At 39.4% G+C, this 22,829-nt stretch overlaps 1 protein-coding gene across 1 annotated transcript in view; it reads right to left on the reverse strand.

Moving 5' to 3' along the window:
• Positions 1–1,167: 1,167 nt before the first annotated feature.
• The window catches only part of AGPS (alkylglycerone phosphate synthase), a 57,948-nt gene continuing 36,286 nt past the window's right edge, over positions 1,168–22,829 (reverse strand). The window contains exons 14-21 of the mRNA XM_063118303.1: positions 21,924–22,000; positions 17,435–17,547; positions 13,730–13,799; positions 11,765–11,826; positions 10,383–10,472; positions 9,330–9,429; positions 7,272–7,329; positions 1,168–1,458 (exon numbers count right to left, since the gene is read on the reverse strand). Coding sequence (XP_062974373.1) covers positions 1,337–1,458; positions 7,272–7,329; positions 9,330–9,429; positions 10,383–10,472; positions 11,765–11,826; positions 13,730–13,799; positions 17,435–17,547; positions 21,924–22,000 — 692 coding nt within the window. The 3' untranslated portion in view covers positions 1,168–1,336. The remainder of the gene's footprint in view (positions 1,459–7,271; positions 7,330–9,329; positions 9,430–10,382; positions 10,473–11,764; positions 11,827–13,729; positions 13,800–17,434; positions 17,548–21,923; positions 22,001–22,829) is intronic.

Raw genomic sequence — 22,829 nt, forward strand, 5'->3', positions numbered from 1 at the left:
GAAGGAACTTCAAGAAATGCTTGATCCAACCCACGGGGTACAAACTAGCTATGGGCAAGATCCTATGTGGATGGCAGTAAGCCTTGGAACTTGGCGGCTTACGGCCATCTAAAGCAGACTGGGAGGTGTGGTGGAGGTGATCTTCGCCTCTGTGTTCCTCCTGCTCTGTATTTTCACTAGATGGGCTTTTTTCCCCATCTAGCTGAGGCATTGGGGAGGGGGAAGGAAGGAGGTTGTGGAGGCCTGGGGATATGAATTAAGTAGTTTCCTCCATGCCCACCAGCACACCCCTTTCCCTTCCCTCTGAGGTTGAGGCCATGTCGGCTGGGAGGGGGTGGGAAGCTCAGACTCCTGGGTGTGAGGTTGGAGCACTGTATCCGATCACAGATGCAACAATCCAAACTATGCAGTGGGCCCTCAGACTCTGTCTAGAGATCACAGGAAAGCCTTTGATCATCCCAAAACATAAATATTGATAAACAGTGTTGAAATGGTGTTTTAACGTAAATTTCTTTTTAGTGTTCACTGATATTTGAAGAAGATTGACATTTTATTTTTGTGGTGAAATTATTACACTTAAGACCACTTAAATGTTTTGAAATGTATGAAATTTCGTATTACCCTTTTGGGCCCATTTTTTCTGCTTGAGAAATGTTGCTTTCTAAAACAAATGCAGACCAGCAGGGCAAAATGTTTTATGTAACAGATTTTGCAGTATTAAAAAAAAAATGTTTGCCCTTCTGAGTTAAGATTTGTTAAAGGTATTAAGTACTACTACTACTACAAATGCAATTTAGACAATACTTTTGTTAAGTAAAGTTTTCAATAATATCAGTTAATGAGAGACTGGCAAAGCAGTCCTGCCACAAAACTGCTGGATTTTTATTTATTTTTTTAAAAAATTGCAGCGTAACATTCCTTTTCTGTTTGCTTAACCTTTCAGCAGACAAGCCTATTTTATCTAAATATAATCCCATTTTTCATCTGCTTCCCAGACGTGCTTTTCTATCAAGAGGGGCTTCTACAACAAAAACACTACTGTCACTCTTGGACATTCTTGCACTCTAGTAGGAAAGCCATCCAAACAGGTTATCAACTGGATTGAGCTTCATATACTTTGGACTGGTTGTGTGTGAAAGGTTTAGCAGTAGTCTTTCAAGGTCTATAATGAGTAACTAGATGATCATTTTAACTGAAAAAATAAAAGACGTAAGGAAGGAAACCACTATGAAACTGGCTCAATGCTAAATTCGGATACTGGGATAGCCATGGGAGTCCAATCATTGTTGGGTTTTTTTGTTTTTGTTTTGTAATTTCATTTTGACAATAAAGAGGCTTATAAAAGGTTCCCGTTTCCAAAGATGTTATTGGGGTCCACAAATTGTTTGACAGACTTCAGCATCCCAAGGCCAACATCAGAGACACTCTCTTTCAGCCACTGCTTCCGTAACTTGCCCACTGGAAAAAAAAAGCACAAAAAGGAGAGAGTCTTTAATATGCACGATAATAGCAGGAGCCAATCAATCTTGTGACCATGAATGAACAAACACTGGGTGATAAATGCTTTTATTCAAAAATGAGAAATGTTTTGCTTTATTTGATTTATTGAGCCCACCAGACTATCAAGCTCATTAAGCTCAATGTACTCCCAGAGGAAGCCTGTGTTCCACACTGCCTACTCTCTTTATAAAGTATGAAATTTAGATAAAGTTTAAACCAAGATGATGCGTCATATTGAAAATAATTAAATTGAAGATACGTATATTTCAAACCATCTCAGCAGGACACACTGGTGCAACAGAAACACCAATCCTACAAGTAACTGTTTTTACGTTTTGTTTAGATAACTAGGATTTTAATAAGAAGAGGCTTGTAAACACTGAATGCACAACTTGAAGTTACATTTTAGAGAGAGCTCAGGCTAAAGAAAACAAGAAAGCACACTTCTCACAAACCTAGATGGCAATCCTATATCTGCATCTGGAAATATGCCCCACTCAATGCAAAAGGACGTACTTCCGAGTAGGTATAATAGAACTGCATTATCACATACCCAAGATGGCCCTCAGTGTTCACAACCTTTATACAACTTACTGCACCTTACGTAATTACAAATATGAATGCAAACTCAGTTTTCTAAGTCCACTGGCAATTTATAATATTCAAACATAAAACTACAGATTTAACATGAATGATCAGTTTTGTCATTCAATGACTATTAATCAATCAAGTATTTAATTCTTGACTGTATGCATCAAGTTATTTAGTTTCAATGTAAGGCATGAACCATTTGTATGAGGTGATGTGCCACCGCATCTGCCTCTTGAAAGTCTTTGTAGCTATATTCAACCCATCTTGAATGGCCCATTCTGTCACAGCTAAACTGTCACTGGAATAATGAATGATGGGGACACCAATGGAGAACAGAATATTTTTGTTTCTTCCCCCTAAGGGGGGGAAGAAACAAAAAGTAAACAGGACTGAGCAGTACAGGCTGGAATCACAGAAAATTCTGTTGTGTTCTCTCACTGCTCTGGCATTACATTCATATGGCAATAAATATGTAATCACCCTGATTTGTTCTTTTATATGTTTGCTGATCTGTTAGGAGCACCTTCCCCAACTGGTGCTCTCTAGATGTTTTAGACTACAACTCCCAGGATTCCTGATCACTAGACATGTAGGCTGGGTTTGCTAAGAGTTGAAATACAAAACATCTGGAGGGCACCAGGTTGGGGAAGGCTGTATTAGGATATGAAAATGCATGTTTAATTAGAAAGAGACAGGCATTTTCCTGTAACCATATTCTAATATATTTTGGCAAATTTGACATTCCAAGGACAGCAGAGCTCTCTTCATTCTAGCCACCTACACTTCAGCTAGAGATAAAAAGACATTGAATAGTCTATGCTATTATCCACTATTATCTGTAATATTGTTTCAGTGAATGTGTCCTGTGGTTATGGATGTAATTGTCTCAAAAAGACTGAAAACAACTGGTCCAACAAGATGGAGCACATTAAAGCCACAGCAGGATGTCCAACAGCTAGTAGGCCTGTCTTTTCCCCACCTCCAGTAATAATGCAATTCCATGAGGGACTGAACCGATGTCTGAGCAGCCACCAAACAGCAATTGCATATTTAATGAAGTCGCTCACCAAGTGCTTGAAAACAGAAGGTGCTTGGAGTGCATCATTAGTTCTGTCAGAGTGATAATTTACACATCTATCTTGTCACATTTTCTATGCTTTATACTTTTACAATAATAAATCTAACATACATTTGATTAGCGAACCGGAAAGTAAAAAAAAGCTGTACAGAGGACACTGGTGGTCTTTTCTGAACATATTTGATAAAAAAAGTTAACCCATTTGTAGCATAAAGTTGCAAGATCCCACATGTCTGAGACATGCGCACACACACAGTGGTCACTACAAGTGTGACTAATCAAGGTTTCATATAAAAATAGCTAACCCAATTTTATTTCCCTAAACATCCCTTCCATCCAGCATTATAAGGTGTTTTTCCCAATTGCACCAATCCATGTCTTATCATTCAGTGAACACCCTTCACTAAAGTGTACAATCTAGTATGAGTTTTCGGAAATTCTTCAGATGTGATGTTTGTTTCACTCATCCAAATCATCTGCTGACGCTGCAGTCAGTGATTATATATATATATATATATATATATATATATATATATATATATGGCAACCAAAGAAAGGCTCATACTGTGGAACTTGACAACCAAAGAAAGGCTCATATTGTGGAACTTTCATCCTGATTTGCTTCTATCTTGTAGATAGTGCTTACGTTCTGCCTAAAAGTCAATCTATTATATAGCACATTTTAAAAAGAACGAATGATGGCCGCTTCATGACAAGCAGCATTTGTATTCACTTGCAGTCATCTGATCTCTTAACTATTGCAACACTTCCCTTCACCTCTTTGCCCAACTTCCCACTATCATTAACTTTCTGCTCAGATAACACAGTTGCATACCAAACAGCTCTGGAGACTTCCAAACTCAACTGCAACTCTAACAGCTATGATCAACATTCGTTAAATTAGAGGGTGAAGCAAGGGCTTTCAGCCTCCATCTTGTATGTGCAAATAAGCAGAACAGGATCATCTAACGATAAGGTATAATATCCTCACCGTGTTGGTGAGGATATTATTAGGCAAAGTCAGGTGGCTGTCTCTGGGCAGCAAGGACTGGGAATAGCACTGAGGTGTTGGAGGACAGAGTTGTACAAGCCATGCAGCCGGCTCTGAATCTTCTAAGCTAGCCTGCTGCCCTCAGGTGTATTGGAGAACATCACCCCGTCACCAGTGATTGAACTGCCAGTACGATTGGCTTCTGTACGTGGAATCTTGTCATTCACAACAAGCAGCAAAATGTCTTGGGCAGGCCCTGTGCCCTCAAGCCACTTATTCATTACACTTGCGTAAGCTAAATTTATAGGGCTGTTAAGCTGAAATGTTGTCAAAACCCCTCAGCTTTGATGAGTGTGTTAGCACATGGCAACACTGATATGGAAGGGTCTTGCCCGTGCATATCTTGGTCTCAGCCATGATCCTTAATCCACACTCCCAATTTTGATGGCATTTGGGAGATCAGTGAGGAGTGCATAGATAAGAAGTGGGAGGTGCCTCATCCAGCACCCAGACAATTATTCTTCCCAAAAGAATCCTTCTAGAGGAGGGAGTGGAGAACACACCAGGACCTGGACCACTGAAAAGAGAAAGTGTAAGGCAAATCTCCCTTATTTTGTTTCAGTCCTTAGTTGACGCTGCACAGTAATTGTGGCAGTTTTCCCCATCATTAACTCTTTTGTAAGGTTGGTATTCAGGGGGGTTCAGATGCAACTTTAGATTAAACGAATACCTATATTTAAACCAATGAAAAGGCCAACTATAGAATAACATTATTTGTGATGTGGAACTACTTCCCATTTTCTCAAGTTTTCAAAGCAGGTGGTTGCTCCTCAGAAACAGAGCTGTTTATAATGAATACTCACTGCTCACACAAATTGCAACGATTTGCGGTTTTACGGAAACTCTGCTGGTATAAACTGTCCAGCTTCTTCCTTAAACACAATGAGCTCTATGAAGATTGAGTCAAACAGGCTTTACATTTCTTATAGCCTCAAGTCCCAGACTACATCTGTTTTGTTTGATACACAAACCAGAGTTAAAATAGCTCCATTTATCACAACATGATTGTAGGCAGACAAACCAGGCTGTCTGTTTCCAGATAGTGAAAGCAACTGTTATTAATCACAATTATAGGGCAAACACTGAAGAGGAATTGCATCAATATTCTCCCTTCCTCATACAGGAACTAAAAAGCAATGCTGAGAATGTCATGGCAAGGCCTGAAGGTCAGTAAATAATAATAAAAAGGATATTACCAGTTTAATTCCAAACAGTAAATTCTAGCTCAGGAAGAACCTTAAGATCCGCAACAGGAATTTAACACACAGTATTAGACAGGATTACCAGAATTAGATAGGACTGGCAAAACAGAAAAATAAAATAAAAGTTTGTTCTGTAAGCTGAGGCACTGAGCCCTGGCCAGCCTCTCCAAAGACGATGGGGAAAGCATAATCCTTCATACAACATTATTTGAGGACATTTTCACATGCTCAGTCATTGTAATAGCATGACATACCATATTAAATTTTTACAAAATTCAGTTCAGGTCTATCCCTGGGCTCAGGACAAGAAAAAAGCATTTTTGAACTGCAATATAAGTTTATACTAGAACTATTTCAACACCTATTTCCAGCTGTTAAAACTCTACCTAAAAATAAATAAATACACTAATATATATACTAGGCAATTCCCTGGCTTTTGCCTGCTTGCTGCACTGTCTGTCTGGTTTGAGGTCTCTCGATCCAAGTGGACATGTGCACCCTTGAAAGGACAGTGGAGGCAAAACATCTCCATGACAAACTTGAAACTTAATGCTGCAGACTTGGAACAGTTAATCACAGCTCTGGCAGCTCCAGGAATCCAACTGCCCTCCTGCCAAGAACTGATTCAGATGCATGGCAAGGTCTTCCCCACATTGATGGGCATGTAGGATCTATCTATCTATCTATCTATCTATCTATCTATCTATCTATCTATCTATCTGAGTTGTGGGCTCTCCCACACTAGAGGCCTTCAAGAGGCAGCTGGACAACCATCTGTCAGGGATGCTTTAGGGTGGATTCCTGCATTGAGCAGGGGGTTGGACTCGATGGCCTTGTAGGCCCCCTCCAACTCCGCTATTCTATGATTCTATGATTCTATCTATCTATCTATCTACATAGGTTCTTTGCGAGGAAGGGTGGGATATAAATCAAATAAATACATTAACACATACGCAGAGATCAAGATGTAGGAGTGAGACTAACGCCACTGAGCTCTTTAACTAGTTTCTCAAATTCTGTGCAGAAAGCATTAGAAAGCCACTGCAGACTCAGGACTAGGGCTTCTCAACCGGAGATGGAAGGGTTTTTATCAGCAGGCTCTTGAATCATGTTTGCATGATTCAAAAGAGGTCCCCTTTTCTCTCTGATGTCAGTTCAGTGATTTAAGGCCTCAAAGGGTGCTCTCTTTTTGAAAAAGTATGGGTATTTCATTGTGCCTTCATAGAATTACTGTTTCTTGTTTCCATAGGAAACTATTTATTTATTTATCATATTATACCACGCTCCTCAGCCAAAAATGGCTCTCGGAACGGCTTACAATTACTTAGCAAAAAAGACAGTCCCTGCCCTCAGGCTTATAGTCTAATTACAAACATGATCCCACTCCCCCAATATTCACACTTTTAAGAAGGCAAGAAACAGAAACTAAGATGAGGGCACATACAGGTAGGAGGAGCAAGGCTACTTCTTAATGGCAGGGGTCACTGAGCAGGGAACAGGTTTAACATGCAACCCCATGGGGGCCTCCAAGAGCACCTTTTTATTACTTTATACCATATAATGAAGGCCACCATTCATTCTTATGCAGGAAGAGTAAAGCTTTGACTTTGGAAACAACGTTGCATATTTTGCGGTATGGTGGTGGTGGGGCAGGTGAATAGTTTTTTGGGTATCAAAATCTGAAAGCCCTGTTTGTAATGAGAACCCCAGAAAAGCTTCTTTACCACCACAGTGCAAGATAGTAGTTCAGCAGTACTAAATCTGACTTAACAGCATTAAATTCAAAAGGATACTGATGAAGAGACAGTACTACAAAATAAATAAATATAAGTGGGACCAGAAACCATACCTCCATGATGATGTGACAAGCTTCCTCCATTAGCAAGGATTTCATCCCTAGCTATCATCTAAAGAAGGGAAGGAGTAAAATTATTGAATAAACTAAATCGTGATGAAGCAAGAAAGACACCACATCCCTTTCATTCACGTTAGTACTAGCATACATTAATGCATATCAATGTAATTTTCACATTTTGCAGGATGAGACACCACTTGCAACTTCTGAAATGGCTACGGAGGGACAAATTTTCAACACTTTTCCTGAAGTTCTGGATATAAATGAACAAGGTGCAACTCCTGTCAAAGGCTGGCTATGATAAGGCAGCCTTCCAGCATCTCACCTTGGAATATCTGCATATGCAGTGCTTTATCTACTACAGGTATCTAAATTGTACTCAAATTAATTATTGGCAGGTTTTGGCAAATGAATTTGCCATTGGGCCTTGGCATCTTTAACTCTAAAACCTGTCCATTATACAGACTTGTTGACACCAATCAGGCCTCCACAAACTGAAACATATTAATTCATGTAAATATTCTTGCTTAGAATAGCCCCCATCTCAGACACACGGACCTGATTTGTACAATCAAAACAAGCCAAGCTATCTTAGCTATGGGTTATACGAAAGCTGTTTCCCCCCTAAAACAAGCCATGCTGCCAAGGTCTGGACACAACGAACCATGCCCAGGCAGGTAATCAGGCAAATGGTACCCGGCACACACTACCGATTTAAACAAGCTTATTTGATTGGGTGAACTGGCCTCTGAGTAGATAAACTGACCCTGACCAAGGATTTAAAGAACGAATGAAGGTAAGAGGATGGCAAGAAATTTTTGCTTAATAAAATTGCTATGTAATTATGTAAGTAACAAGTAGGTAAGAGTTCTAAAAGCAAAATAACTGTGTGGTATCCAATTGTCCCCTCCCACCAAGGGAAACCCTTCTGTCAGCAAATTGGTGAGGGGCTATTCTCCCCACCCACCCCGGTGTGCCCTCAATGTCTGCTCTGGAGGGTTAGGTGTGTGTGTCCTCTGTAGCAGATTTGGTGGACTTGCAGGGAACTGCAGGTGGAAAGGAAGGGAAAGTCCAGTCGTGAAAGTGGATGTCTGCTTGCATGATGTTGGATTTTGCACAAAGGATTCAAGTATACCGTATCTATAAGTGCAAGTATTAACAACACATCACCTCAAAATGTCTATATTTAATCATTTGTGTTGTTGCTGGAAACAGCTTTTGTACTGAAGTGGCCTACTGTCAAGTTACTGCCTAACATGGAATCCATTTCCCATGTCCCCAAGGCATTCCTTCTACAGTAGAGAAGAGAAATGGATGAAGGTGGAAAGAGTATTCACAAGTTGAAACACACACACACACACACACACACCAGAAGGCTTAAAAGATGTTCTGTAGATAATCTATAAACGTAAAATAGGATTGCTTAAAATTTAGTCTGTATGGCTAGAACCAGCTATATAGTTGTCCCCACTGCATGGAACACTAAGACGGGAGTGGGGAACTCAGGCCTGGGGTCAAATCAGACTCTCCTGGGGTCCACAGATGGTCACCCCCCTCCCCCAGGCCCAAGCTTCTTGTGCAGTATTTTTCCCATTTCAAAAGGTTGAAATGCTTCTTCTAAGGTTTAGTTACTGGCAGTAAGAACATTATGCTACAATATTGCCTTCAGCTCCACCAACCACTAGAATACGCCCTCCAAGAGCTTCTCCAAAATGGAATTTGAGCCTGAGGCTGAAGGAGGTTCCTCACCCTACTCTAAGGCAGCCATCCCAAACCTGGTATCCTCCAGCTGTTTTGGACTACAGCATGGCTGATGGGGCAGGGTCGATGGGAGCTGTAATGGAAAACATGTAGAGAGCACTAGGTTGGGGAAGGCTGTGATCAACTGTGATACTAATTTTATGGAGACCACCTACATAGAAGCCATTTTCAGCAGCTACTACACTACTAACCTCAGACTTAAGTTGGGCCCAGGACAGCAGAATTAATTATTATAGATTAAGTATTATATACTTTATATGTAACATAAAAGCAATGAATTGGTAAAATTACCTCTATTTCTTCATAAACACGAACAGGGTCACTTATTCCTCTGTAGTTAAAGCCCAAATAGAAATAGACACATGCACCGGCATCATATGTCTGTGTCACCCTGTTTAAATTTTTTTTAAAAAGGTATGCTAAATCAGTTGCATTTTATTTTGAATGAAAATGTTCTCACATACAATGACCACATGAAAATAATAATAAAAGGTTCTATTATAGAACACAGTATATATGTTTAAAGTCTAGTTGCACACTCCTGATGCATTGCCAATTGAGTATGTGCAACAGCTTTACTAGGTAAAAAAGCTAAGACTATTAGTACTCAGTAGAACCATAGTGGGCACAAGAAATCAATAAAACCCAATCTTAATTTTGACCTGTAAACACAAGGGGGGAAAATAGTGTGGTAAAACCTCTGATTCACCAATGCCATAACGTACACAACGGCCCAGTTCACACACCATGGTCATTTTCTCAAATTGCCAAATGTGCCCCCAGTTCAGAAATGTTGCCTAACACTGCATTTATACAATGGAAGGACAATATGATTTCATTATGTCATTATTGGAAACATCTCAAGAATGGGTCTTTAGGAACCTCGGTCTCATATGTTCAGCAGTCTAAAAAATGGGTGGCATCCAGGTATATCTAAAGCTGTGATGTATCTATCTGCCCAATTTCGGCTAACATTACGGTGAGCATCATCAGGGAGCTACCAAGGCCCACCAACCCATCTGCTCAGATATGCAGCATGGACCTGCCTCTGAGTAACAGTAGCAAGACTGGGCCCAAAACGCCTCCCTGCCTTCTAGCCCAAAGAAAGAAGGAAGAGGGGGGAAAGTGGTGGCATGTCTAGTGGGAGAGGGTGGTGGTGTCTACCAGACAGCAGGTTGCCAAGGGCTGCCCCAAACCATGATCTAGCTCTGTGTCCAACCATCTCTCATCAAAAGAAAGTCAACATTAATTTATATCAATTAAGATAAGCTACATAGTCTTGACTGCATGAATGTACTAGATTTCAATTATCTGTACAACTTAATTTAAGCTAAAATGCCTTACCGACAGGTAGCAAAGGGCGGAAACTGAACACCTTTTTCTTTGCATTCTTTTACTATTCTTTCCTTTACATTTCTGCAGAGGTCTAGTACCCTGAAATGACAATAGAGAAGTAAATTTTAAAAACAAAACAAAACAACAACTGCGGTTAACTAGAATTTAGTTTAAATAAATTGTGATGTATGTTCCATTTAAGTATATTTTTTTTAAAAAAAAAAACCTATGCTAAATTAAAGCTTAACTTTCTTTTGTTAAGAGGATAAACTAGCTTATAGTTCTAATGACACCATACAATTAAATCTGTCAGGCATGTACGTTTTGCTGAGTGAAAAAAAGAATCTACAAAGCCTTATGTAGTTCTCCAGGGTGCTCTCTGATGGAAGAAATGTATCCTGAATCCAGCTATTTGCTGCTTTCCTCCATTTTTCTCAAAAATAGTCTCTTTTTTGTTATGGCTTTGCCCTCAATTACAGCCTTTTACCTAACAGAGAGCTGTATTGATATCTGTCATTCAAATCACCCTGCTGATTACTTCTGTCTACTGTATAATCTGACAAAGCAAGCAGGTGCCCCCCCTACCCTCCACGGATCCTACTGCAGCCAGCATCTCGCCCCCCTACCCTCCACGGATCCTACTGCAGCCAGCATCTCTCAAGCAGACTCTATAAATACCACTGTAAATGGTTAGACGGAAAGGGACAGACACAAGTTGCAAATAGTTAAGTCATAATTTCAAGGATTGAATCCACTTTTGATGCTTCAAAGCTGCCATGTCCTTGGAAGAGGTCAAACATATCTAATGTATAGCTATAGAGCAGCTTCTCACAAGTGGAAGCCCCAATCTAGCAAATTATCTTGAATTTTATGCATGTAGAACACGATAATTTTATTTGGAACATGATAAATGTCAAAATAATTATGCATGTGGAATGTGATCAACTCCAAGATCATAGCCTCCTAGTGACGTAGGGCTAACAATAGGACTAGAATTGGAAACAGCACTAATAGAGGCAGCCATTCATTTACTTCTTAACTCTAAGCTTGAGAAGTTAACTATAGTGTTTTTTTGCATAATTTGTTCTTAAATTCAATTCAATTGACTGGATCCAGACTTTGCTTCTGCTGGCAGGAATATTTGTTGGGTAGAATTCTGCTCAGAGAATGCTCACATTGACGGAAGGAAACTGATGCGCAGCCACCACAAAGAATGCTTCCGTTCACCGATTGCAAAGTGCCTTAGTTCAACAATAACTCCTAATACGATTTTTACTACTAAAATGGGTTTACAACATTCAAACTCAGGACAAACCCTTCTTCAAATTCTTGGGGGTAGGGGAATCATAAGAAAATTAAGTTTTACTGAACAGAAAATGCATGACTTTTACCTATCCCAGGGAACAGATGTCTCAAATGATTCGCCTATTATATAATAATCCATGCCCAAGTCCTATTAAAGAGATCAGAAAAGTTTCAGATTAGTATTCCTAAAGTGATATATCTGCAAGCTTGGAGTTTAGACTGCTATTGCGTATAATTAAGACACTGAAAACGTTTGAGCTTATCCATCTAGACTTCTGACAAGCTACATTTGTCATCAAGACATAACACAGAAACCACTGCTAAGTTTGTTAATTCCTAACAATTACTCTGAATAGTCATGGAGCTTTTCACCCTTTAGGCATCACACACACAGTATTTATTTATTTATACTTGGCACAAAGCTGACTTATGCTGTCACGTCAAACCACTTTTTTAATCAGGAACAGTGATTTGTTTACGACTTTGGGATGATGCTCCATATTTTTATTCGAAATACCAACTAAAATCATTATTATATTCATATCAATGGATAAACAGGCTTCTAAGCAAATATTGATCTTATGAATCTTCTATTATTCTTAAGCCAATTTCAAGTGTGCTTAGCTTCCTCTCATATCTATTTCTCTAGCTCTCTAAAATCCTAAACCTGGTAAGAAAATTACTATCTTTGTACAACTTGGTGGAACTCAACAGTTTGAAAAACCACTCTAAATCCAGTCTTTTTTGCTGAATCATTCCAATTATTAATAATTTTTTATGGGTTCTGTTTTTCAGAAGTAGAACTGAACCTCAGTACTAGGGGCTCTAGAAGACAACTTGGTAGAGGCCCTGAATAAATTAAGATATTCATGACAAAATCTAATAGTGTGAATATAATAAACAGCATGAAATCCCATTGTGTCCATTCAATGGAATGGCACCCGCAAGCAGAGTGGATTTCCCTTTCTACGTCCAGCTCCATCCCCCACAAACTGTCCTTGAGCATATTTTGGGGATGCGCAAGGAAAGGAAAAGTCTATTGTGCCTGATACAAAGTTCTGACTATACAGATTTTTCTGCAGAGAGAGATGATCTCAGGTGTTTTTCAGTTCCAAACTGAGACACATTTTTTTGAATTAAAAATTGGAGGCACCTTCACCCTTTCATATCAGAAGCTGTATTGTGTGCAAGTGGAATTATCACATCCTCAGAGGTTCTGCAGTTTCTGCATGAGTCTCTGATCTGAGCATGCCTCCTGTTCCTAAAGCAGTGATTTATACAAAGATGCAAGTGGTCTGGAAGCGGATTAACTGCTGCTGTGTGTTTCTCTGCACCAGGTTTGCATTCAGTGTGAATGGATTCAAGACACACAGAAAAATCCGTTACCAGAGGGGACTGATTAGAAGAAAGCAAAAGAAGGGCACTGTAATCACGTGCAGGAACATAGCAGGCAGCCTATCTTGTGGGTTAATGCTTTGAGTTCATAGGAGCCTTTATTTTCAAAGCATATTAGTGAGCCGCAAAATTACTAATCTAGGTAACTTTGAGCAAATAAGGGAATGTCTTTGACACAATCCCACACAAATGAACACACATTTCTGGATTCTGCCTAAACACCTTCGGAAAACAGAGATACCAACCCACTGGAGCAATGGTGTCGACAGCTCTGCACGTACCTTTCTAATCAGATGATCAGGTTCAGCCAGCTTAGAGAGCACTGTTCAGGGGCAGGGAAAGTGAGGATATGGGTGGATTCAATCTCCCCACCATCACTGGCTGACCTCATCCAAAGCTGACTGCATCGTTTGTCAAAGACCTTGACCTATAGGCAAAACTGTACAGCTATACAGATTTTACAAAGCAGAACCAACAAATCTGCATGATTTTTTTCTATTTACAAGAGCTCTTGAAGCACTTGAAATGTGGGTGTTTTTCCTAACATAATACAACATGTTATTTTTATTTGCTTTGTCTCAGAAACATGCCAGCACAGCACATAAGGGAAAATAAATTATACATCTAAAATTTGTTTTAAAAAAGAAGGTACTTACCCGCATGTAAGCGATGATAAACGTTAGCATATACCCTCTCTGTCCATTGTCTTCTCCAGCTGCCAGACCACTGCAATTGGAGGACAGTATATCATCATCACACACTTGCTATTCCTAGGGTGTGAAATGGTTTATAGCAAAAGCAGTTTAGTTCAAGAATTTGGTAGGCAGATTAAGTTTACTTTGAAATTTAATAATTTCAAAGATGTGTGCCTTTGAAAGGCTGACAGAATGGAGAGAAAATTCTCAAATCTCAAGCCATACACAACACTGATCAGTTATGCAGAAAATCTCAAATGCTGCTGTGTTTAGTCTCTGTAATAAGCCAAGTGAAGGAGCTTCCTGAAGATGTCTTTGTATTTCTCCATACCAAAAAGGCATATGAGAAGACAAGCAACCTGCCAAGTATTCTAGATTTGCATGCTTTACATTTCAGTTGCAGAGCAGGGACATATTTACTGGAAAAATATTAATGGTGGGGGACATCTCTGTATAGCAAGTATTTTCCTGATATGCCTATTCTCATTCATGTTTTGAATACTTCTGGGGAAAAGTTATTAAAAATAGTTCTCCCAAATTGTTTTATCCTGCCAAGTGTTTTCTACTTAAAATATTTATTTACATGGCAGTTCTATGTTCTCCATATAGCTACCACCAATAACCAAGGTTAACACTCAGTGCATTGCTTTTGCAGTCACTTCAAGAATACTTACCACTGCAAGAGTACCAGAAAAAAACTCTTATCTGTATTAGCTAAAAGCACCTATTTTTTCTCCTGACTGGAAATTTCCTGCCAAGTCCTTTAAGTAGTTTAATGTGACACAACCAGCAACAACTTAGAGAATAGTCTTAGTGCAGCAGTTTTGAACGTGAGGACATTTAACATTAGAATCCATTATAAATTACAATTTATCATTAATTTGTCAAAATTAATCACACTGAAGATTTCGAAGCTTTTATACAAAATCTAATGAAGATAGTTTCTCATATTGCATTTTCTTTTCAACTTATAAACCATAGTGATCGTCCCAGGAAGAATTCAAAGCAACATGCTCCCAGCAGCAAAATTCATGCAGAGCCATTAAATGTAGTCCCAATGATCTGTTAATTCAGATATTTGTATGTCTAGTTGTAGAATATCTAGTGGTGGAAATGCTTTTATGGTTACTGTTTGGATCCCATCCATTAATTCTAAGCAATGCCATTAACTATGAAATTAGTCTTTTCATTGAAAGAAGCAGCCTTAGCTAAGGTTTATTTATTATTTATTTATAGCATTTTTATCCTGCACCTCAGCCAAAAAGGCTCCTGGAGCAGCTTACAGTAAAGACGACAGTCCCTGCCCTCAGGCTTACATTCTAAAAAAGACATGAAACACAAGGAAAAGGGGATGGGGAGGGAAGAGAGGGGAAAGAAAAGAAATTAAGGAGACTGTTCAGCAGCTCCTCCTTCTTCCCCACAGGGTCATGACATCAGTTAGCCCTGAGGGGGTGGGGCCTAACTGGAGCAGGCCCTGATAGTCTCTGCCTACTCCTGTCTCCCTCGCTTCTTCTTCCCCACAAGGTCAAGAGCTCAGTTAGCCCGGTGGGGGTGGGAAGAGGAAATTTGCTCTCAAGGAAAGGAAATATAAAACAAGGTGTGTAGGAACCAAATATTATAAAAAGAGACTACCAACAAAACACTTGCTCATTCCCTAGGTTTTAAAAAAAGACAAATCTGATCTAGAATTATGAAGTTCCTTCATAATTCTAGTTCAGTTTTAAAAAATAAAGTTGGCCATTGGGGGAGCTAAAAATATACAAGAAGGAGGGACTTCTGCTGCTTTGCATCAAGAGATAGACTACCTAGGACAGGGATAGGCAGCCTAGTGCCTTTCAGATATTTGGGACTACAGCTCTCATAAGTGCCAGCCAGCATGGGCCATGGTCAAGAATTATGGGAACTGAAGCCCAAATCATCTGAAGGGCACCAGGTTGTCTACCCTAGACCTACAGTAAAGCAGTGAAAAAGTATTTGAATTTCCACACTATTTTTTAGTTATGGGCTTAAGTTAAATCCAAAAATATGGAAGCTTGCTGCTTGTTACATGCCGGCTTCCATGCAGCGGGTCCCCTCAGCAAGCACCCAAGGGGCAACTTATCCTAGCTGTGTTGCTGTCTACACAAGAATTTAAAGTGCGCTTGGACAGCCCACCATTATGAATTTTACTTTCTTATACCTTACATTTCATTGCCACTTTGAGGCAGAGAGAAGTCAAAGCCAACTGGATGTGTCGCCTGAAATGGTCACAGCTAGTTATGGATAACAGCTGCCAGCTGGGGAGCTCAGCAGGGTTCTTGGCTGGACTTCTTTCCCTTTCTATTATTCTGGAAGATTGACAAATAACAAACATGGAGGCAGGAAGTGCCAGGAAAACACCCACTAGCTGGGACAATCTCTATACCTGGCTTTGAATTAATCTGCTAGGCTACATAGAATCAGATTTAAGAGTTTCTTTTTAATATGGATTTTATGATTAGTCACCTTGAACACTACTTTTTGGGGGCAGAAAAGAAGGATGTACATTAAATGAACAAATTTGCCTTATAAAGCCAGTAGGCTTAAGAGCGAATAGCAGTTGTCTGTCCCAGCTCTCTCATCTTTAAGCTTCAAGGCCAGGAGAGAAATATGATGGAACAGATATGTGCTTGTGAGAAGCTTCCAGGAATATAGAGGATAGCCCCTAAATTTTAACTGCGAGGTTGTTATGCAACTGCTTATTAATATTCATACAGGTTCTACATTTTAGAAGGTACTGTCCTTCCATCTGTTTCTCCCCCTTAAAACCTGGATTTGCTGCTTTTTTGAAAGGACATTTTGGCCCTTTTCTGGGATAGCACAGTCTGAAACTGGGAAGCTCAGTGTTACATATGCTAATTCAGATATAAAGTCAGTGAACCCGTACAGCAGATTTAACATTTCCAAAGAGCCTAGGTTTAATGGAAACAACAACCATCGTGATGATCTGTCTAAGAATTTGTTTAAATGGGAAATAAAGTTGTGACCTGGACAAATATCTTCACCATGGTTTCATTGACCAGTCTTGTAATCAATCAAACCAGATGGACACAAACCAGCCTATCATTACTCAGCTTGTTATTAAAGTGAAATGTTTTCTGTTTCTTTGTAACAGCACAGAGTAATCAGTGACAGGAGGTGGGGTACATATAATTAATCAAGTTCTGTTGATTAAAGACAATTTCCTTTTTAAAACAAGCTTGCCTGAGTCACAGCTCCAGTCAATAATGCACAGTATTATACGTTAATCTACCAAACACTGTTTTACCTCATTGTGTTAAGACTTGTTTGTTTAGTGTCATAAAAGTCACTTTCCTGAGTTAGAGAGGAAAGAAAAAGATTTTAAGTAGCATGACTCCAGTTGTATCATGGAGAAATCTGTTCAGTTAAGTTCCTTTGCTATGTTAAAGCAAATTCAGTTACTCAGAATATTGTCTTTTGAGCTGCATTTCAACACATTGGGTAGTGAAATTCTTTGAGTTAGTTTCTATAATTTTATTCTCACTTTCCAAAGGTCCTGTATAATGGAGAAATGCATGACACCCAACAATTTCCATAAAAGTCCATTTCCTATTTTTAACTTTACAAAGATGTTAGATTTTAATACACTATTAAATGTCAGAAATGACACTTTTTAAAAAAACATACCCAAATTTCGCAGCAATATCATAAACTTGTTTTTCATGCTGAAGAACCTTCTCTCTGTCACCCTCAAAAAGCAAGGTAGCAACACATAAAAGATTGGGATCAAATCCTTTGAACTGTGAAAAGAGAGGCACTTCCATTATATTACCTTAACATGCAGCTAGACACCATTTCTCAAGTTAATCTACCACAGTCATTTACAATATATTCACTTTAATAATTTATTTTTGTTAAGTACAGTACAACGGCTCTAAAGCAGATTCACAAGCATTTTCAATGATGATGGTGGTAATATGAAGCAGCTGCCATAAACTGATTTTTTTGGGCCACTTCTGATCAGGGCTTGAGGTCACAATTGACTTGCTGGTTCAACCATGTTTTGAAGGCTTTTTTTTTCTGGGATATTCTTAAGCAGCAATTGACACACTAAGACAAATTAGCATCTGATTAATCAGAACACCCTATTAAGTGAGTACTTATTCCCTTGGTCTAGTGGCTAAATCTGAGTGTCGATGCAACCATAAGAACGTAAGAAGAGCCATGCTGAATCAGACCATGGGTCTATCTAGTCCAAGAATCTATTCACACAGTGGCCAACCAAAGCAGAACATAGGTGCAACAGCATCCTACCACCCATGTTCCCCAGCAACTGGTTTATATATGCTTTCTGCCTCTGATACAGAAGGTAGCACCTAGCCATCAGGACTAGTAGTCACGGATAGCCTTCTCCTCCAGGAATTTATCCAACCCCCTTTTGAATCCATCCAAATTGGCGGCCATCGCCTACATCTCATAGTAATGAATTCCATAGTTTGACTATGTATTGTGTAAAGTACTTCCTTTTCTCTGTCCTGAATTCCCCACCAATCAGCTTCACAGTATAAGCCCGGGTTGTAGTATTATGAGAGGAGAAAAATGTCTCCCTATCCATATTCTCCACACCTTGCATAATTTTGAACACCTCTATCATGCCTCCCCTTACCCTCCTTTTTTCCAAGCGGAACAATTCCAGCTGTTGTATCCTTCCCTCATAGGGGGGATGCTCCAGTCCCTTGATCATTTTAGTTGCACTTTTTCCAGCAATACAGTATCTTTTTTTTAGATGTGGGGACCAGAACTGTACACAGTATTCTAAGTGTTGTTGCACCATAGATTTGTATAAAGGCAGTAAGATACTGGCTGTTTTATCCTCAATTCCTTTTCTAATAATGCCTAACATGGAGTTTGCCTTCTTTACAGCAGCCACACACTGGGTGAACATTTTCACTGAGCTGTCCACTAGAACCCCAAGATCTCTTTCTTAGTCAGTCAACTGTTTGGGTAGATGTTACCTTAGGTTCAGGGTTCATTCAAACCTGTAAGTTATTCATGGTAACAAACTGATGGTGATGTACTCACCCTGCTTTTGCAAGGTAATTGCAAAATAATCTTGATTATTTTTTTCCCCGGGTTGCAAAGTCACATTACCCCTATTGCCTTCACAACGAAATCACATGCCTCACCACCCCGTTTTTGAAGATGGTGACAGCATTTGTCCCTGCTGAGTCTTCTGACACCCTCACCCATTCTTGAAGAATCCTCAAAGTCTATAGCCAGCAGCCGTTGTAGAGGTCATTGCAGAGTCTTGGAGAACAGGTGAAATGTCGGAAGACTGGACAGGGGCAAATGTCAGTATGAGATTGATACTGGGCAAGATTCTGGAACAGATTAAGCAGCACCCAGTCTGTGAGCATCTAGATTCTAGAGAATAATGTTTTGATTGGGAGGACTTATCATAGGTTTGTCAGGAGTAAGTCATGCAGGACCAACCTTATCTTGTTTTTTGTTTTTTTAAAAAAAGAGAGTTACTATTATAAATTACAATTCTTTCATTTCAGCAAAGAATCTAACAAGGTTTCCCATGATATCCTTGCTGACAAAATGCTAAAATCTGGTCTGGATGTTACTACCATTAGGTGAATCCACAGCTGGTTGAGCAACCATACGCAGAGAGCACTCATTAATGGCTCTGCTTGAACTTGGAGGGAGATCTCAAGAGGAGTACTAGAGGGCTCTGTCCTAGGACCTGAGTTGTTCAACGTTTTAATAAATGACTTCAATCAGGGCCTTCAAGTAACTGAAAGACTGTTGTTACACAGAAGATGAAGCAGAGTGGTTCTCACTTGCTCCAGAGGACAGAACTACAACCAATGAATGGGCAGAAATTGCAGGAAAGCAGATTTGGCTAAATACTAGGAGAAATATTCTAACAGTAAGAGCTGTTTGACAGCGGAACAGACTGCCTCATGAGGCAGTGGGTTCTCTTTCACTGGTGGTATTTAAGCAGAGGTGGAAAGCCACACATCAGGAATACTGTAGCTACACCCTGCACTGCAGAATATGCACTGAGCAAGGGGGTGGACTACATGACTTCCAAAATCCATTCCAACTCAATAGTTCTTTCACTTTTGTAGCAAAATCACATGCCTCAGCCTCCATGTCCTTTATAGTGTATCACATGCCTTGCTGCCGCCCTTTGCAAATAAACCTGGGCTTATTAGCAGCCTTTGTAGAAGAGCAAACCCTGCAGAAGAACAAAGGAAAAGTAGAAGGGAAGACTTCACTATGTGATGGTTTCAACATTAAGGATTTCATACCCCTCCCAAATTCTCTCTCTCATCCCTTGCTTGAGTGAATTTCAAGCTGAAGAGCCTTGAGAAGCAAGGGTGGCGGGGTGTTGGGGAGGGGAGAAAAGCTTTGCTCCTGGTTTTTCTACCAAGTGTGATGCAGAGGGAGGAAAGAGAATGTTTACGGGATACAAAATTATCTCATAGCAAGAACAGTTATTTTCTTCACAACCTAGCTTGAAGTTTAAAGGTTCACTGCCGTTGTGCCAAACCCTGGTTTGGAACAAAGTCTGAAACAGTCCCAGGTCTGCATCGGAGCTTTATAGTAGTTTTATGTGAACACTGAGATAACTATGCTCTGTAATCCATTCTGTAACCAAGTTTGGTGACAAGTGGTACAGGAATATTTTAAATAAATGTTGACATGAACAAATCCCGAAATTTTAAGGCTTACACAGCACCCCTCATGACTTCTAATTCCCATTTGACGTACTAGCCAAATTTTGAAAGCCAAATAAGCAACTGCTTGGGTAGTAATGTTTTACAGACATACAAACTTCTTTTGTGCCTTTATTTCTTCCTCTGATAAAATCTTGTGTGTGTGTGCGTGTGTGTGTGTGTGTGTGTGTGTATGTATGTATTGTTGGGCTTTACGAAGACTTAACTTCTCTTCAGTGCCCACAAGACTGTTGGCATATGTATGCTTATCCCTCCCTTCTCCCATAATCAAGAAACAAAATATAGTTATCATCCCCTTTATAATTGCATCTTTAATAACTTCTCTTAAAAATTAATCATTGCAGAAATAAAATACATACAAGAGGCACAGTTCAAAAGAAAATAGTAAATTTAGGAGAATGTTACTTAAGATGTTAAGAAAACACATCTAAACGTCCAAGAATTGCAGGAAAGCAGATTTGAAACCACAAGAGGAAAAACACGCGCAACTGAAGTATTGTAAACATCCATCAAGCTATATTCTGCCACCATTTAACTTTATACACCAATGCCATATGGAGGTTTCTGATAAGGACTCAATGTTTATCCTCTGAACACAATGAAATTAATTTGACTTTGAAATTATTAATTTCAGGTGTTTTGCTTCTGCTGCTAAGATTGAATTGGGGATAATAAAGTAATGAAATTTGTACTAAAAGATCACTAGGAGCAGTCATTGGTGTAGATGTTTCGCTTCCCCCCCTTCTATAGGCAGTTCCACAGGATCTTTCTCACAGATTTAGAGATCCCACATTCAGAAAAATGTACGATCTTCTACAATATCCTTCCCCAGCCTGGTGCCCTCCAGATGGAGGATACCCGGTTGGTGAAGGGTGTTCTATATTATTATTTTTAGCCTGCCTATCTACCAAGAAAAAGGGCATGCAAGACAGCTTACAATAATAAATAAAAACGGATTAAAACAATCATAGAACAAATGCATTAAAACACAATTATAAAACAATAGATGTAACAGATGTCCGCACCTCTCTTTCACTACCTATTCTGTGCTACTCCCTCAACTAAAACACCTGAGACATCACATCTGGAAAGTGCCCCTCCCTGTCTTTTTACGATTTCCTGCTGTTCTTTCCCATGTTAGTATAGACATTTGAATCTTGACGTTTTAAAAAATCTATTTGATAAACGTTAGCACAAGAGATGGTAGTAGAGAAAAAAATCTGACTGCACAGCAGTCAAATGCTTTACTTTCTAGCTAAATAACCTTCCAGATCGAATATGGATTATAATTCAGGGAGGGTAGAGACCGAGGAGGAACATGCATTTTCTACAGTGCCCCTTTGCTTCAAAAGCTACTCTGTGAAAGAATACGTGCCAAAACTTTTTAAAATCTGCATCTATTAAATATTGAGACTAAAATTGCATACCTTTGTGATGTAGAACTTTTTCAACCCATCCAAAAGTGATGTAAAAATGGAAGCAACCTGTGGTTTAAGAGCATGTCCTTGGCAGGGGGTGGAAAGAGAAATTTGTAAGACAGTAGCAATATAAAGAGTTCAGACTTTTAACCAGGGAATGTCTAAAAAGGTTGAGCTTAGGATGGTTGTTCATTATTGAGGGTTGTACTTGCTAACAAAAGAAATTTCCATTTCATTATTAACAGAAATTGTAGGAAACTAAGCAAATATATGTTTTGCTAGCTAAGCAAATCCATAAAGTCTTATTCTTTGGGGAGCACTTGTGATTCTTTCTTAGGAGCACGTGATTCTCTCTTCTTCAAAGTGAGCCTAGCTTTCCTGCACCTTGACATTGCAAATGGCAAGATTTTATATGCTTCCAATTCCAACACTAAGCTAGTCTCCCAACTTTGCAATTTTCACCTCCCCCACTGCCCAGGTGGACTGTCTGATTTTGTTTAAATAACCACATCTATGTTCGTGCATTTAAAGTTATCTGATGGCGTTTTAAAACAACAATAACAAGAACAACACAGCCCCCTAGTGCTTTTATGAGCTGAAAACTGCTTGGAGTGGTTTTTTGGTGACATCATAAGTTCCACATTCAACCCTGCATACAACAGACTTATACTGCAAATTACCAGAACTGTTTCTCCCCATGCTTTATTATACATTGAAGACTGTATATTAGTCAAAAAGCTGAATGAACTACCACAGTGGCCCCATTCCTGTTTTTCAGGAAGTCTGTACACACTCTTTGTTAATCATGGATATAAATACACAAATTTTAAGCAGCAGTCTATTAATCTTCATCCAATAGTTTCTATGTATTTTTGATTATAAAAACCTATTGACACTCATTCGTCATTGTGCTCA

The sequence above is a fragment of the Elgaria multicarinata genome, chromosome 2 (assembly GCF_023053635.1).
Source record: "Elgaria multicarinata webbii isolate HBS135686 ecotype San Diego chromosome 2, rElgMul1.1.pri, whole genome shotgun sequence".
Taxonomy (NCBI): domain Eukaryota; kingdom Metazoa; phylum Chordata; class Lepidosauria; order Squamata; family Anguidae; genus Elgaria; species Elgaria multicarinata.